The following is a 15,929-nucleotide window of genomic DNA, read 5'->3' on the forward strand; positions in this document are numbered from 1 at the left end:
AGTGAGAAATGTTTATGCTATTCTTCCTTGGGGAGGGAGAAGGCTGGAACAACTCTTAATGCATTTGAGGGCTAAGAATATTAGTAACAAGAATGTAAATCGCAATCTGCATTCAAATACAAGAGAGGAAGAGGGCTGAAAGACATTAAATAGGTTTTACGTGACCGCAAAATGTAATGCCAATAAAGCTGTAAAGAAAATGAAATGGAATGTAGCAAAAGTATAAGCATCTGCTCTGATGTCCTTGCTGCTTGCTTGGGGGCCTTTCCACTTTCAACACTCTATTTCGGGTCTGGGTATTGCACAGAAGGCAAGAAAAGGCAACCCTACAGACACAGGGCTTAGCTCTGAGCTTTGCAGGGTGAAAGCAGCAGTACAAAAATCAAAGTCGCTTGGTTTCAGAAACTGAATTGCTTCTCAGAGGGTGCTGGCTGGAGGCAAGGAAGCTGCTGTTCTTCATGCTGTTAGTGGAAAATGTCGTAATAGTAGTTACGTAATCTCAGCTCAACCACAACAAATCCTGGTCGGTCGTCAACACTGTGGAGAGACGACAAGTAGGAAGGAGAAAGCTGTAAAGGTGCATAGGCCTTGTAGTGCTTGGGACTATACCTCAGTGATAGCTCATTTAAAGCTGCTCACAATATTTTAAGGCTACCAAAATGATGCTACAAATGAATACCAAGTGGCAAATGTCACTACAGAGCATCCAGTCAGTGGATTTACTATCATGCCTGTTACTTTGTGGTTGGTGAAGGTACTACAAGAAAGAAACAGTAAATCAGTTCCATTTCATTTTCTAATTCATTTACTTCAGTAATAATCTAGAGAAAAGAATATTTACAGTGCAATATCTGCCTTATAATGAGTACTACAGTCATACAGAGTGGCTTAGCACCACTGAGAGGAGCCTATGTATACACTATATGGCTGTCTTTCTTTCCTCTCTATCTGCAACTCTGTTGATTTCGAAGAACACAATTAAACTGAAAACAAGCCCTTACAATACACATTACATATTGAGATAGTTACACTGCCTGACTTTTAAAATTTTTTTCTTTTTCTTTCCACTATTAAAGATATTTGAGTACAAACAAATAAAAAGCAGCATGCTTTATGATATGCTTATTAATCATAACAAAAATGGTCCATTTCACTCTAGAACTGTTATGGCATTCTTTGAGTCAAACCAAAAGGCAGACATTATTTTATGGCTCCACCTTCTTTCTAGATTACTAGGTGTAATAAAGCTAACAAGGAAGCAAGGTATCTAAAAGTGAAGTACCACAGCTCCTTAAATGGAATCCAGAGACCTTTGTAGGACACACATAATTCTCCAGATGGTGAACTGGAAGAATAAATGACATTACAGTAGACTTTGGGTGCTTTATGGAGACCGTCCTACAGCTAAAAGTAACTTCAACAAAGTAGTTTAAAATGTTAATCATAAAACATTTTTAATAAATTTTTACAACATACTAATTAAAAAAGAATATCAAGTAGGCTTTCTTTTTTTTCTTCTCTATATTTCATAATTCTAACTTCTGAATTGTTATCGATCAGAAAAAATGTTCCTGACATATTAGGTATGATCTGAAAAGACATTTTGTCTCTCACTAATAGTAAATCAATGTGGGATCCAATCTGACTATATTCAGAAATGGGAGAAGAGAAAAACAGGTCAAAACAATTAATTATTGAGCAATGAAATGAATAATTTGGCAATATGGCTTTGAAATTTCAGTGAAGTCTTATAAATGAAAATTAAACAAAATACAATCCAAAATGAAATGAAAATATTTGCTTAATTTCAAACTTTCTTTTCAAAATACACCAGACTGACCTTTTTGTGGAATGACTTGTTTTTTATGATACCCTATTTTTTGTATATAACCGTTCCAGCAAAATCAGCTGTGTAAAATCAGCTTCTTGTAGTACACTCAATAACTCGAATAATTTTCACTTGAAACTGCAACGGACTCCTTAGTTTGGAGGCTGTTTGTAAGCTAAACACCAGCTGAAATGAAGTATTTTGAAATACCTTCCCCCCCACCCCTTTTCTGGCTATTAACTAAGTAGATTAAAATATACTTCAATTAAAAGAGAGAGCATCTCATCACACTCACTTGTATGTCCAACACAATTTCATTAGATCATAGACTTCTGTTGGACAGACTTCAGGACGTTCCATCCGTTCTCCTCTTTCAATCATCTGTGCAACTTCACCACCTTTCATTCCCTGGAACAGGGTGACCAGAACAGTCATCCGAGTTGCAAATTATTACAGCACATGTGCTAGTATAAAACAAATAGAGGCCTGGAGTTGATTTTTGGGCTATCCTTTGACTCATTTGTTGCAACAGATGGGGTGCTAAGGCCTCCTTTGGCCTGTAATAACCCTTTTTAGGTAGGAAAAGGTATTGGTTCAAATTTGCTCTGAATTTTTACAGAAAAAACATTGCCAGATAGAACTACTCACCTTATATGGCTTTTGCCCATAAGAGAAAGCTTCCCACATTAAAACCCCAAAGCTCCAGACATCACTTTTGCTAGAAAATTTGTAGAAATTCATGCATTCTGGAGCATACCACTTGACCGGCCATTTTCCATGACTTTGTGCCTAAAATAAGTCATAACAGAAAGGAAAAAAAGCAGGCTAGAGACAGTGGTAAGCAGCAGACAACATCAGAATTCATATAAGCCAAGTTAACTTAGATCTGCACACATCTGTACTAAGTTCCATAACATTTCTGATGCAGTTGGCATTACAGAGAATGGGTAGCAGCTTCTTCAAAAATGCTACAAAATTGTTCCTAGTCTTCCACTTTCAAAATAATACACTGAAATGAAATCTATGGTAAAGCAAAGCTTAGCTAAATGACCTGGAGTCATGTTTTTAGTGGCATTTAATTTAAATTTGCTCTTTAAAAGTGAGATTTTTCATCTAGGCTCTCCACAGAGGATAAGAGATACACACCCAGCTACACTGAGTCTCATTATTACTTGAAGTTGATGCTCCATTTCAAAGCACAGCGACTGCCTTGTGACAAACTGCAGTTTGATTAAATTATGCCATAACACTGTGTTACGACAATGCAAGTATCAAGCTATCGCAGCACAGTGCTAGATCTAGTGAAAGAACCCCACTGCATTTTGTGGAGCTGTAAAGGGACTGGGCCTTTGATACCAATTCTCAAACCTCTGACAAGCAGTTCTGACTAGGCTAGTGGCAGTGATTTAAGACGTTACTGCCTTTTCTGGCAACAGTTACTATTCCCATGGGAAGGTCATCAGAAGGGAGTGTGTGCTTGCTCCTCCTCTGCTGAAGGGCATTATCTCATGCCAACAGATTGCCTTTTTCTCCTACGACACAAATATGAATCTTGTATGTCAGCTTGTTAACTCAGGCCGACACAGAAAATCTAAGTTGTCTAGTTCAAAGATGGGGCAAAGATAAAACATGAGATATTTCTGAAAAATAAACTGAAGAATTAGAACTTAACTGGGATAATCACGCGAACTACATTATAAGTCTGTTATTAAGGCTGTAAAATTCAACTTGCTAACATGACAAAATTCCAGCAGCAAGGGTGATCACATTCTTTCATCCTTTTATTCCCCCCCCTTTTGTGTACTCTATGACACTGTGCTTAAATATCTGACTACATACTAAAAATAAAATAAAGCAAAATAAAACACAATAAACCAAAATAAAATACAATAAACCACAATAAAATACAGTAAAATAAAATCTCCCAGCCCTTTTCACTATTCAGGTTAGCAGCAGCTGCCTTCCGGCTCTTCAACACTTTATTTTCTCCTATTGCCTGTTTCAAAGCATTTCATGGTCTGGCTTATTAGTTTTAAACAGCTGATGAAAGGGAATAGGCAGAAGGGAGAAATAATTTGAACTGCAAGAGCAATATATCAGAAAAAAAGATGCAGACGTGGTTAGAGCCTTTGTGTCCCACGGATGTTTTTACCTTATTAAATGTGGCAGTTATTTCAGTCCCTTTAGCTATACAGAGATCCAATGAATTTAAAACCAAGCTAAAAAATTCTGCTTAGGTCAAAAGATTATTTACAAATGGTATTCTTTCAAAAAACAAATTCAGTTCTGTTAGTCAATAATCTAGTGTGCTAGCCTAAATTTTCCTTGGACATGGTGAAAACCGTAAGTGCCCAAAAGTTCATATCTGCAACATTTTCCCCCTTTCATGTAAGGAGGTATCTCATTTCCACCATAAATTTCAACCTTCTAATGACAAGTTTAACAAAAGTAAATGAAAGAAGTAAGCAAATAAAAGAAGGGATTAGCTTTTTCCTCCCTACACATCTCTTCATGTTGATCATGCATTTTGAAAATCAATGACCTACTATCAGGCTACAAAATAATGGATGATACATATTATTTCTAATTTTCAACTTTAAAAACAATTGCACTTCAACTGAAAATAACCTTATTAAGCTATGCTACTATACAGCTTTCATGTCATGTGCAAACCTTACCTTATAATAATTTTCATCAGCACTAAGAGCTTTAGAAAGCCCAAAGTCACTAATTTTGGCATAATGTTGGGTGACTAGCAGCACGTTCCTTGCAGCCAGATCCCTATGAACAAAGTTATTCTCCTCCAGGTATTTCATCCCCATGGAAACCTGATGTACCAGCTCTGTTATATTCTTCTCCGTGACATGTCTGAAAATCATAATTGAATTTTTAAGAGGTCAGGAGTTCATTTTCATGACTTTTCATGGAGTTCAAATATAAATCTTTACTATGAACTTCCCCAGATCATACTAGGAACCTGATCCACTTATGTTTAGCTAAGCTTTAATTAGAACAGGCAGCATAAGAATGTCCTGAGCAAGATGATGTGTGATCATATCAATAAAGAGCAAGTGAAGGACATGTGAAAATTCTTTCATTTATTCAAAATGCACTATTTTACCAGAAATATTTGACAGTTAGGAGACATGTACAAGATAATCATGTCCCAGTGAAGAGTAATTACAATCATTAATTATTAGATTAACAACATGTCAATTTAATATTGCCCTTAAAGAAAAAAAAAGGACCTGTATCTTTTTTCCCCTTTGGATAAATCCTATGAAATGGAATCAAAGCTTACATACCTATTTTTTTGCAAAAATTTGTTCAATGGCCCAAGTTCAGCCATTTCCATTACTAACATCCAGGCCTCAGCTTCACATATGCCTATCATTCGGACAATATATGGGTTATCCAGCTGCTGCATTACATTTGCTTCTCTCAGTAGTTCATCCTTTATGGCTGGATCATTACTCTCATTCTTAAGAATTTTTACAGCCACTGGTTTGGCACCCCTACAAAAAAGAATCCAGTTTTGGGATTAGTTGCTGAAAAATCTGTGTGCAAGCACACACAATCTTCTTTTGATGTTTCTGTGCACATAGTACAAACTGTGACAAAAGACAGAATTGACATTTAGAGGGGAAAAAACCCAACCGTAACAGGAACATCTCTCTATCAAATGGTCAGAAGACAGTTAAGCAAAAGAGGGAGAATGGAAAGAACCTGAGAAAATTATAAATAAGTCATAAAAAAATCTAAACAAGCCTGAAAACAAATGTACTGGAAAAAAATTTCTTGCCCATTCTGGCAAGAATGCCATAAAGCTTTTCTGGCAAGAAAAGCCATATATAAAGGCCTTTCTAAGTGCTGAGGTGTTTTGGGGGTGAGACTAGAACATGCAGCATTGCAAAGCCCCAAGGCAGTGCTCTGAAATCTTGAGAAATTAAGCCTGCTCCTGCAACCTTCAGCTCATACAACTAAGTGAAAGAGTGACTGATGAGATCAACAGAGCTCAAGTGTGAAACAAGATTAGCAAATACACAAGCTGGGACCAGAGCCCTTCAAATCCCCTCAGACTGTACTGGAAAAAGAAAAATCCTTCCTGGCTCTGAAAACCTTGGTTAAAGAAATGCCTCCAGCTTCAAGTGGTGAAAGTGTATACATAATCAGCCCATGCACTTAAACAACATACTGATAACATTTTACTATGAAAATACATGAATAGTCAGGTGCTCCCACTTCTGCCAGTATAAACAGGGTTTGTTCCTACTGCAATTACATGATAAAAGAGGTCACAACATGTTCTGTCTTCTTGAAAATCAACATTCCAGCTTCATTAAACAGGTATTTATCATATTTATTTTAGGTGAGAATCTCTTTGCTACAGGTAAGCTGTCCATGGCACTCTACACTATTTCTCAAAGAGAGGTTGTGCAGATGGGAAATACTGAGTAGCATGACTGCCCATACAAACTATGGAGGAAGGCAGCAGCCTTCCCACTCTACTATCCCTGACAGGAGAGAAAATAGTCATAAGGGGCACTTCCCACTTTACAGACAAAAATAATGGCTGGGAGGTGACTATGCTGCAGGCAAAGAAGTGTCTGCAAACAGAGGAGAAGAAGAAAATGACTGTATGTACAAAGAGAGAAACCAGTCAATGTTAGCCCAAATTACTTACATACAGTCTGTCACCCCAAATGACTTGCAAAGATTACTGCTGCTCTGAAAAATAAAGGCTAGAGCTTTTACATATTAGACTCCATGAAAATAGAAGGAAACACTTACTTTTTCATCTTATAGAACCCTTTCTTTACAGTACCAAAGTTGCCAGAGCCAAGTTCTCCTTCCTCCAAGGTTAACAATTTCCTGTCAAGAGTGACATTTTTTGGTTTCATTTCGTCTGGATCAGCATACGGACTTTCATAGACCTCAGTATCCATGGGTAAGGCCTCTCTCTGATCACCTGCAGTTCAATCAATGAAAAAAGTAGACATTATGTGAGACATTTTTGCTGCCACAGCTACCATATTCACCCTTTCTATATTCAGGAACATCAGTGTGTTTGACTTACGAGGGCATTATAAAGAAACCACATGCAGCCCACCTAGAGGCACTTTAGAACACCCCAAAAGAGAATGACCTCCACCTGGTGACATGCTCTAACTATTGACCATCTGCACAATGTGAAACCAGGAGGTTCCTTGGCAGAAGGAGGGTTAAAAGCTGGCCCTTCTCCTTAGTACTTCCCATTAGTTACCTCAGACAATTCTTCACTCAGAATGCTGCCTTATATGTAGTTCATTCTTAGGCACCCACCTTTAATTGCATTTTACAGAAAGCCTGAGCACAAGCCTGGCACTGTGGATGCAACAGGGTACAATTTTTTTTATGAAGCGCAAGGATGCAGCTTTTAGAGTCAAGGAAGTAATAAACTTTCACTTCAACATGAAAAAAGGGATTTCTGCTAAATGACTCCTATTACAGATGGTGACATCTGGCAGTTTCAGCTACCAGGGTTGAGCTATGATAGTGGCTATACCAATACACAACATGCTGTGAAATATATGCATGAAAAAAGAAATATGGGTTGAGGAGAGATATCTGGCATGAAGAAAGAAATTGCATTAATGACAAATTACTCTGCCTACCTTTTTCTGCTCCTGTAAGACCTCTCTTCCTTTGCAGTACATAAGGATTAAAAGGTACTTCATCAGGTGGGTGGCCAATAGTTGGCTGAAGCTGTAGCACACAAATAGAGCTTTTATGTTTAACAATGAATAGGTAAGTTAAAAGCATTTTTTCCCCCCGAGGATTATGGCATAATGATTGCAAAAGACACATAGGTGAGAATCAGAAAGTAAGAAAGGGATCCAACAAAGTTTGTTTCATTCTGGAGGTTATTGCTTGAGCAAATATGCAGGCCAAATGAAACATACACTGCTAAAGCATAAAAAGTTATTGCAAATACTTCAGAGAATTTGATCTGAGAGAATGAACTGGAATAGGTCATGCACAAACCTTATTCTGCAGATATTAAATTTACACGCTTTCAAATCTGCCTTGTAACATAAGCAGTCATAAGGATTTCTATTTTATCTGTCCTTCCTCCCTCCCTCTCCAAGTTCTCTATATATCTAGGCCATAGGGAAATTCCTAGCACAAATGGAAACAAAAAATACTTTCCTGTTTCTCTTGTGGATGTTATAGAGTGACTCCACTTGGAAGAAACTAGGGTAAAAAATAATTATTTTAATAGGCTTGTGTAACATCATGGACAAACATCATGGACCAGATACTAGGCCAGTCTGTCTGCTCTGAGGAGGGAGAAAATGACCTCATTCTCACTGTAATTGAATATCTGGTTCAAAGACAATCCCTCTGCCTTTACTTTTCGTCAGAGAAATACTATGGAGCACACAAACCACCCCAGCCAGAACATGGTGTGTTCTGGAGCTCCTTGGCTGAAGGATGAGTCTGGCACAATAAAGTATAGATGACAGAAACTTATAATCTGCTCTCTTCTGCCTGTGAACTGTCAGGAACAGGGAATTACAGAACTTATTTCTGCAGTTTAGTCCATTTTCTTTCTCAGTGTAGAAATTTTACTCTACTCATGAGTGACCTCACCCTCCTAAGAGAGTGTTTTAACACCAGAAATTCAAACATCAACACGAGTTTGCTCAGTGCGAATAGGAAACAAAGGTATATTGTACTTGCAAAACACTGGATAGGGCTATTTTGCAAATATTTGAGTATGTTATTCTTCTTTTTAATAACTGAAGCTTTCAGTGGCATAAGTTCCTGCCTGAAACAGTTGTGGTTTTCAAGTAAAGAAAAACAGAGCTTGAGAAATGTCTGGGAGTGAATTATTGGGTGCAACAGAAGATCTATCACTTGGAAACTGCATTTTCTAGGGAAAGTGCCTGACCCGGGTGGTACAGACCTTTAAATCATAATGAAGTGATCTGCCCAGCTGGATGAAGCAGAAAAGGTTTCACTACACAGATTTTACAGCAAACGCCGAGTAGGAGGCCAACACTCGGCAAGATTCTGGCCTAGTGGGATGAGCATGGTGGCATCAGGGATGGTAAGGGTAATGTTTCTGACTTGAATCGCTCCATCTTGTGGAGCAGTGTTGAAAGGTCATTTGCTGTCAGGGCAAGCCACAAGAGCCTTGAGACAGTTCTGAGATAGGTCAGGGACCAAACTGACCAGCCAATCTCAAGAACAAGGAGGCAAATGAATGGTATAAAACAAGATATACAGGACATAAAAGAAGATATGGGCAGGAGTGTTGATCTGCTTGAGGGTAGAAAGGTTCTACAGAGGGATCTGGACAGGCTGGATCAATGGGCTGAGGCCAATTGTATGACGTCCAAAAAGGCTAGGTGCTGGGTCTTGCACTTGGGTCACAACAGCCACAGGCAATGCTACAGGCCTGGGGCAGAGTGGCTGGGGAAGCGCCCCCCCAGGGCATGCCCACCAAGGGCAGGGACAGCCCCCTGGGTCTCCTGGGCAGGGGGACTGCCTCGGGGCCAGCACCCCAAAGGCCTTCCTCTGAAGAGCACACCTTCCTTCAGAAGAGCAGCAGACCTTCCTTGAGAAGAGCAACAAAGCTGCTGAAGGCCCTAGAGCACAACTCTGATGAGGGGCGGCTGAGGAAACGGGCCTTGTTTAGCCTGGGGAAAAGGAGCCTCAGGGGAGACCTTATCGCTCTCTACAACCACCTGAAAGGAGGTTGTCGCGAGGTGGGTGCCGGTCTCTTCTCCCAAGTAACAAGCGCTAGGACAAGAGGAAACGGCCTCAAGTTGTGCCAGGGGAGGCTTAGATTGGAGATGGGGAAAAATTTCTTCACCAAAAGGGTTCTCAAGCATTGGAATAGGCTGCCCAGGGAAGTGGTTGAGTCACCATCCCTGGAGGTATTTAAAAGACGTGTAGATGTGGTGCTTAGGGACATGGTTTAGTGGTGGACTTGGCAGTTAATGGTTGGACTTGATCTTAAAGGTCGTTTCCAATGTAAACAATTCTATGATTCTAAGACCCTCAGCTCTCGTTTTGTTTCTCTAGCTTGGTACACCTTGCCAGGTCTGCAAGTTAAGAACTGTATTTCCAAGACCTATATTACTATTTCACACACAGGCCATTCACTAACTCAAAAACCCCACTAAGATTGGAACTCAATCCTAAACCTCTCAAGTGATGGGCTGGCAGTTTCACTGTGAGCACTTAGGACAGTCTTTCACTACGCTATGTCAGGACGTATAGGGAAATGCTTATGTTCAGTCAAAAATATTAGTAATCTTTTACAAAGCAAAAACAAATCAGATGGTATTATACTTACTGAGACCACACTGAATTTAGTTTGTGCATTTCATATATACTGCATTGCTTTGGAACACATCAAGACTTCTAAGGGTTTTTTATCTTACTGGCAGTTACTATGACCCATTCAGTATTACTACCAAGAATTGATTATAGTTTCACTGGATAGTTTCCTGAAGGTATTCTTGCTTCCTACGTTAACTACATTTATACTTTAAAAGGGAGATCATTTTACATTCCAAAAGGTAATTGGAATCAATTAACTAAGTGGATACAAAGCAATATGGACTGACATTAATGCCTGTTGCTAGACAGATACAAGTTCAAAGGAAGCAGATGCAAATTGCCACATTGCATGGAATTTATGAAGCCTCTGGTTGACACTTCTTGGCCGAGGGGTCCAAAAGTAGAGTGGGGAAAAAAAGGGTAAAAATATGGTGAATACCTAAAAGGGACTGAGATACTGAGTCTTCAGTGGCAGTTTCCAGGATACTGGAAGGAAAGTTCTGAAATACTTTGGAATGATAGAATCACAGTTTTAAAGGATACCTTTTGTGTACTTTACCCTTAAAATAATCTTCCTGATAGAAATGCAAAGTGTTCAGAAAATGACATCTAGAAGATACTGCATCACTCTGGGACTCCTTTGCTTTTTGAAAGCTTTGACAGGACTATCAAGTGTCCTCTGTTCACTGTGGGGAATACCTCAACTGTGCACCAAAAAGTGTGATGGGATTATCTGAACCCAAGCCTTGAAATGTCCCACAGCACACCCTTCACTTAAAACAGTGAAACATTTTCTGTAGTCACAATTAGGTAAAGTCACAGGGGTGTAGCTGTAGCTCCAAGCTAACCAATGAAGCATGGCAGCTCCGTTTTCTTTCTTTCCACAAACAGTCAAGTGCTGGATAGAGTTTGTGTAGTTGCTGTTACATAACAAGGAATATAAATTCAGCCCAGAGAAGGGTACAACTTCAGCAGATCTTCCTCGTTTTTAGATGAGTAAAAAGACTGTGTGCCACTTTTCCTCAGTGCAACCCAAGCTTACAAGAAATGATATACAAGCACTTCGAGAAAGGCCTTTGAAAATGACAAGCTCAAGGTTTCAAATGGACTTGAACTTACTGTTAGAAGAAATGATGCTTTTTTGATGGGAATATAACCCTGCAGACTGAATCATAATGATGGAAATTACCAATTCCACTGCGACACCTTGTATAGGTCTAATAAGTAAGCTTCATCTGATTGCTGTTGAACAACAGGGCAGAAACACTTAAGAAGTACTCAGCCAGTACTGGATAACCCCACAAATTTTAAAAAAACTTAGAGGGCATAAGGTATCATGTGAATAGTTGCACACTAGAGGTAGTTAAATATCCCTGATCCTAGGTCTCAGTGTATGAACTGACATACTTTGGACTGGCCAAACAGAATTCATGTACACCAAATTCATACATCTCAAGAATCCATTCACTAGTGCAGAACAGCTGGTAAAAATGTAGCTCTGGCCATGACATAGCTGACTCCTCAAATAAGACACATAGAGAATTTCTGCTCTCTGCAATTCAAGAACAAAATAAAAGAATCAGAAAGGATTGGATGCTCTTGTTCAGGAACTGCATTAAAAAAAAAATGAGTGCATCACTCCTGTGCTTGTGAATAAAACTCTGCAGTGAGTGAGTGTGAATTGGAAATGACAGTGACACGAAATCTAACAAAGCAGGTTCTCTTTCTCAGAGAGCTGCTCATGTTTAAGATGAGTGATAAGGTCTTACATATCATTAGCATTAGTTTAGTTAGCTAATATATATGTATGTGTGGAATGATATTCCCCATTGTTGCAGTTTGGTTAAACTGCTTAACGATGTTTTTTTTCATTAATATTTCTGGTTGAACTGCAATTTGATGTTTCACAGGCATCTTTTCAGCTCATATTAGTAACTTGGGAATATTGTGCAGCACTCAGAAAACCTCAAACATTTTTCTTTAGTTCTGCCAGTTATGTGTTTGTGGCATGTAGCACCCTGCATGCCTTTGAATAGGATATTCTAGCAGAAAGGTTGGAATTTTTCTCTTCAAGTCAAGCAAGGCTAACTAGAAATGGTGCATGAGGTATGTATCATTGCATGTGCAGTGGTTTGCGTAATTGTACAATAAAATTTCCTTTTTATTTAACTGTCATTTAAATCCAGAGTCCTTTCTGCCCTACACTTTAAAAACAGCAAGATTAATTCTGCAGATCTTCTTCTGACAAAGAGAGCTTTGTCTTAATACAACCAAGGTATAGGCTAGAAGATTACTCCTTGTATTCTTACAAGAAGCAGAGAATGAGCAAAATGACCACGGATTTGCTTGTCCAGTAAAAAGCAATACAAGAAAAGAGTCCACTAGAGGAGCCAGTTAAAAATGGCACATACTATGTGACACCTTGTGGTACGTATGCTTGTAAACTATGGGGCAGGCTGTTATTTTATGCTCTCATACTAGAAAGCTGTTGTGAGCCTGTCCTATTTTCACATCAACATATTTTTTTTCTTCCGCTAGGGTTTAATTTTCATTGGTTAAAATTCCCAGGTACCCATAGTTAAGCGAATCTAAATGTGCTATTCTTCCCCTTAGTAGGGACTAGCTATACTAGTGTGGCACTTTTATAGTAATATAGCCACATCCGCAATGACAGGAAAGCAGGAGGCAGAGAGTTTGCATTGACTCAAGGATATCTTTTTAGTAAAAAGAATACCACTTTCTACACATGGATAAGGCTTTAGTAGGATAACCCCTAAACAGGTTTGATAGCATCTAGCTGATGCAATGAGAACAAGACCCACTTACTGTTTGCTTTAAAATACGAATGAAGCGGCTCTAACTACTCTAAGTCTGATTTTTATAGTACAGATTATCTTTCTATAGTAAAGAATATACTTATGAAGGCAATCCATACAGTAAGTGTGATTTCTTTTCAGGTTAATAATTCTGATTTGCAAAAACACAAACGTATCTGTAACAGTATAAAGTAACCTTATTTTGCTAAACCAAACTGAATAGCAAAATACTCCATGCAAAGACCTTATTTGCCAAATCCTCAATGAGCTTTGGCTAAGACACCTCAGTCGCCGCTAGGTGGCAGGAGTTCATCTATATTGTTATCTAAATTGCCAATTTCACATTAGCGAGTAAAACAGCTTGAAAAATTCTGATCTGAGTGCTAAAATTATATCCAAATAGCCCGTCTGTGAAAATTAAAAAACCCATAATTTCCAAGACTGAATAAATGTAACAGTGTAAATTTTCTGTTTTACTGTCTGAAAGTTTTTGACACAAGAGAAGTAACTGCCTAATTAACCAGGTCTAAAGTAAACTCTGCATGTTGGGGTTAATGGATGGTAAATCTTGGAAATGTTCAGAGCAGGACTTTTGTTTAGAGTCTAAAATTTGGCAGTATGATGAAATATGTGGGTTTAAGTATTCAGGGTTAAGTACACGTAAATGGTGATCAAATCAGATTTCTGAAATTATTGTCTTAAATGATTGGTCTTTCTCTGCCAATATGCTTCAGTCTGTACTCTGTGTATGTTCCCCAGAAGGCAGGAAATAGGTGTTTGACTGCAGAAAGCAACCAGAGAGAAGCACAAGTTTTACCAGGTGACCATACAGCAGAGTGACCAAAGCCACGTCTGGAGAATTCAGACCCCACACTCACTTTTCTGAACAAAACCAAAATACTTCTCGTGTCTAATGTGTGACAGTATGGCAATTTTTTTCAGATGGCTTTAGAACATGTCCTGACACTCTATATGTATTTGTACAAGATGACAGCACATTAAAAACAAGACACGGGTCCTGTAAGGGTATATAGGTGACGACACCTATTGGTACTTTAGTATTAAAGTGAACTGAAGTTATAAAAAAAAGAATAATTATTATTTACTAGGATTATCAAATACAGTATATGTCAAACATAGTTTTTTCACTCTGAACAGCAGCGTACCTCTAGGGCTTTCTATGCCTGCTCATTTTTGTTGAAGAGCAACTGGAAATAAATAAATAAATAAATAAATAAACAAAAGGAGAGACTCATGGGTGGAACAGGGACACACATGTTATTCTCAGCATTCAAAGAAAGCTCATAACTACATGCTTCACAACTACATCAATTACTGGACAGCATAATTTTCTGGCCATGCAGCAGCATTTTCATTAGTACAGGGCTGGGTCCCCCTTGACTCCTTGACATCTTATCACCTTTCCCATTCTGCTTGGTCTTGTGATGTCTTACACCCGCCTAAATGTAATTAACATCAATGCATAACAAGATTTGTGCACACAGGTTCTGTAAGAATATATTTTGTGGTTGTTATTAACAAATTGTTCCCTAAATTTGCTCAGTAATAGCACTGTGTAAGCAAGCCAATTTTCTGATTAGGAATGATAGTTCAGAGTAGAAATATCATTTTGTTCTGTTACAAGTGACCGTTTTTTGAAAGACACATTATCACTTACATTTTATTTGCAGACGTGTTGAGATCTGCACTAATATTTTGGGATGTGAGAGATTACTTAAAAATAGTCCCTCAATTTTTAAAACTTCTCTAAAACCATTGCTTTAGTTATAAAATCAAGCCCATAATTATGCAGATGATTAGGAAAGAAGCAGAAAGCTTACAAAATCTTCACAACCTGATTGTTAGTAGCCAAGACACACATTTAGTAACAGCAAGCCAAAAGGGGGGGTGGGAGGGAAGAGTGAAATTAATCAAGTGTAAGTCCTTTTAACTCAGTCAAAAACCTAAAGAGACTATGAGGCACCTTTTTGCTGCCAGCCTTTGGAAAGGTGTACGATTTGAGTCTTGAGATAATTCCACCTCCTGTCAAACTCTAGAAACCACAATGTCAAAGAGGAACAGTAAATGTGTCAGGAAAATAGCTGAAGGTATTTTATAAAACAGACGTAGTATACAAGAACAAAACACTCCCAACCTCTCTCTTGTGTGTGCCTGCAAGTACACATATGATGCATCAAACAAATGTAGTAAAGGAAATCTTAGTACTAAATTTTCTTTCAACTATATTGCTCTCAAACCATCTTGAATCTGTAGATATACCCTAAGGCAGTTTTTAAATTCAAGCACGTTGCCCTTTCCCCAGGTCTTTTATGCAGTATGTTTCTCCTGCCTCTGTTACTGAACTTTAGCCATCCCCAACATATTTAGCAATGTAAATCAGTTGATAACTTTAGTGTCTTGAAGTATGACTAATATATCAAGCAAGATTTGAAGCACACCTTGGTCTTACAACAGACAATGTGGTTATTGAAGCAAAAAGCACGCAAACTGATAATTCCAAACAAAAATGAACAGGCTTTAGATTTTACATGTGCACTTATATTCTGTATAAAGATACTTTTAAAAGCAATGCAAATATATTTTACAATAATACATTAATTTAATTAAATGTTACTAATTAGCATTTCTAGGGGTCACTGAGAGATCATACCTGCCTAATTAAAACTGCAATGCAGTACTTACTGACCAAGCATTTAGGCTGATGCTGAGGTTGAAATAATAATCTGAGCCACATTCTCACCCACTTTAAAGAGCCTTTGAACTGACTTACAATTAGGTGTTCTGAACTTTTAAATGACCCATTTGGACTTTTTTTTTGTTCCGAAAAGATAGCTTTTCTAATGCATAGGACTGGTATTTTTCCTAGCTTTCTTTTTAAAAAAAGAAGTTTGATTTCACATAAAAAAGGTATCTTCTGTTTTAAAACACCA

The 15,929-nt window shown here is 38.2% G+C and overlaps 1 protein-coding gene across 1 annotated transcript in view; it reads right to left on the reverse strand.

Annotated features, from left to right (window-relative positions):
• Positions 1–464: 464 nt before the first annotated feature.
• SYK (spleen tyrosine kinase) overlaps positions 465–15,929 on the reverse strand; it is a 33,100-nt gene continuing 17,635 nt past the window's right edge. Inside the window, 8 exon segments of the mRNA XM_009330283.1 lie at positions 465–537; positions 2,124–2,236; positions 2,477–2,617; positions 4,507–4,696; positions 5,134–5,343; positions 6,620–6,797; positions 7,483–7,573; positions 14,963–15,031. Of these exon segments, the coding sequence (XP_009328558.1) occupies positions 465–537; positions 2,124–2,236; positions 2,477–2,617; positions 4,507–4,696; positions 5,134–5,343; positions 6,620–6,797; positions 7,483–7,573; positions 14,963–15,031 (1,065 nt within the window).

This window comes from Pygoscelis adeliae, unplaced genomic scaffold (genome assembly GCF_000699105.1).
Source record: "Pygoscelis adeliae isolate BGI_AS28 unplaced genomic scaffold, ASM69910v1 Scaffold398, whole genome shotgun sequence".
NCBI lineage: Eukaryota > Metazoa > Chordata > Aves > Sphenisciformes > Spheniscidae > Pygoscelis > Pygoscelis adeliae.